This window comes from Opisthorchis viverrini, assembly GCF_000715545.1.
Source record: "Opisthorchis viverrini unplaced genomic scaffold opera_v5_293, whole genome shotgun sequence".
Classification (NCBI taxonomy): Eukaryota; Metazoa; Platyhelminthes; class Trematoda; order Opisthorchiida; family Opisthorchiidae; genus Opisthorchis; species Opisthorchis viverrini.
In genome coordinates, this window is record NW_008751951.1 from 223,008 (window position 1) to 225,472 (window position 2,465).

The 2,465-nt window shown below is 46.4% G+C and overlaps 1 protein-coding gene across 1 annotated transcript in view; it reads left to right on the forward strand.

Moving 5' to 3' along the window:
* Nucleotides 1-658: 658 nt before the first annotated feature.
* T265_14926 (hypothetical protein) overlaps nucleotides 659-2,465 on the forward strand; it is a gene marked incomplete at both ends in the record, with an annotated part of 43,272 nt that continues 41,465 nt past the window's right edge. Inside the window, 2 exons of the mRNA XM_009175804.1 lie at nucleotides 659-1,171; nucleotides 1,206-1,954. Of these exons, the coding sequence (XP_009174068.1) occupies nucleotides 667-1,171; nucleotides 1,206-1,954 (1,254 nt within the window). The remainder of the gene's footprint in view (nucleotides 1,172-1,205; nucleotides 1,955-2,465) is intronic.

The following is a 2,465-nucleotide window of genomic DNA, read 5'->3' on the forward strand; positions in this document are numbered from 1 at the left end:
TGGATTTCGAAGGCACTTTTGACTCGGTTGACCGGTCTGTTCTGCTTGACGCGCTTACCCATCAGGGAATGCTTTGGAAATTCGCGAACATAATAAGCTCTTTGTATTCCCAGGCTTCCGGCGAACTCTCGAAAAACTTCCGTAAACAAAGTGGTGTCCGTCAGGGATGCCCACTATCTCCATTCGTGTTTAACTTTGTGATCGGTGAAATCATGAGAAGAACACTGAAAGGTGTTCGAAATCACATTGTTCAAGTAGCATGCGACGGTCTGTAGTATGCAGATCACATCGGTCTCATGTTCAAAGAGAAGGTGGAGGCACAAGAACTGACCAAACTCATCCCGTCTTTTGGTGTGCACTTTGTACCCAGCGGAACTGAGACGTCTTCAGTTGTTCGACAATCGTTGTCTGAGAACGATAACCCATGTAGATTTGTATCGGATAATTCGTAACGAGGCAATTCGAATGTGAGTTTCCGGTTGCGCGACAGGAACTTCCATTGAAGAATGTGCCCAGCGCCAGAAGCTGTGTCGGTTGGGACATGTGTTGCGTCTGCCTAGCCATCGCTTGCCGAAGAGAGTGGTGTTTTTCATGCCCAACTCAGGCCTACTTAGTGCTACTTCTGTGTTTAACCTCGACCACTGTTTTCCTGTTTTAGGTTCCGAAATGCATGAACTCCCCAACGATGGCATTTTTGTTGGTACTATACCACCAGTTACTTTGGGGGAGGCCGGCAGGAACCCCCAAATGTCACAGTTTGATGCACACACCCGTGATGTTATGTCTATGTCTGGCTATGCTCAGTTCTCCCTTACTGATGAGTTGATCGACACTGCCCGGGGAATTTTCGAATTGCCTACCTTTGGTACGTCACAGATGTCTGAACTTGATTTCCGTACAACAGATAATGTTGTCCGTGGGACAGCTCCAAGTCAGTCATCTGAAGGTGGACTGGAAAGACCATCCTCCGATTTCCAAACCGCTGGAACTAATCCATGTTTAATCACATCTGGCCATGAAGGCGAGCATTCGGAACCGCTGGGACAAGTATCTGTCACGACCGCTGGTGATCTGTATGTTCCTGCTAATGGACAGCACACAAATCTTCAACCTGCAATTTATCCTGATGGTCAAACTGTCTCACAACCTGTAAACTCAGAAGTATCGATGGGTAAGTTTCTGTTCAGTCGTTTCTATTTCTTCAGGATTTCCTTCCTGTACGACCATGTCAGGTTCCGTGCCGGTGAATCACTGTGTGTACAATACTGGTCACGCAAATGAGGAGTTCTTGGGGAGGCTTCCGTCAATGCCGATATCACACCATCCACTCAACCCGACGATTTTCGAATCTTCGATTTTCCCAGATTTTACGTTCAGGAACAGTGATATGTCTTCAGAAACGTCTTTTACTCCCGACGACCTGCTTGACACGTCATTATCGAAAAGGCAAAAGTTGGTTGAAAACCATCTCTCGGATTCCACTTATTTAAGGAATGATAAACCTGTTTTCGAACGTGGATCCACGTTGGGCCTCCCCCCAAATGCGTTGAATGCCGGGTTACCCACACTACGCAGCCTTCTGGAGGCGAATGCCTCAGAGAGTAATGAATTCTGTGCGCAGAACAGTTACGATTCCCATACCTGCGTCAGTGCACAGACTTTTACTCCTGAGTCGGAAGACGGAAACTCGGTGCTCCTGCGTAGGTTGAGTGGTGCTTCCCAAAGTTTGGGAGGGGATTCTTCACACCAGGTATTCTACTCATCTCGTGATGATGAAGGTATCGCGCTTTTAAGCTCGGCTTCGAATCCGCCCTTCGCACCAGCTAATCTGTCGGTGCTGACAGCCCGTGATCAAAGCCCATCGAGAGAATCAAGCTCCTCGACAGACTTTCATCTGTCCGAACAAGAAGGTGAAGGAAGAATGTCACCAGAACGAGATTGCTTTTTATCATTTGTAAGTAGTTTTTTCTACGGTAGTCACCAACGCGCTACGCCACCAAATAGGAAACGAATAAATTTTGGTTGCCCTGACGACGGTAGCGTCGTCACTTCCACATATTTTCATCATTTCGATCCAATAGATTGTGTAGAGTTTTCAAATCTGAACTACTCCTGCCTAAAGGTGGACAGATGGAACCATCTGTAAAACCCAAGGCTGCACTGTCTCGAGTTGACGCTGGAAGCCGACAGGCTACTAGTCAGCACGCTCAACGGTAACATCGCTGACACAGCTGTAGCACTTTAAGGCTGGTTTTTAAAGATGAAAATTTTGCTGAGAATTTCAGCGTAACATAGCCATGTCAAGGCACGCACAACTACGTCTAAGCTTGGGTTCGAGGCAAGGTGACTGTTTATGATTTATGGCAAAAAATTATGTTGTAACTCATTTGCGCAAACTTGTTCAGAAAATTTTGGCGTGTTTCATTCGACTTGCGTATTCGTTCAGTTTTACATATATATATATA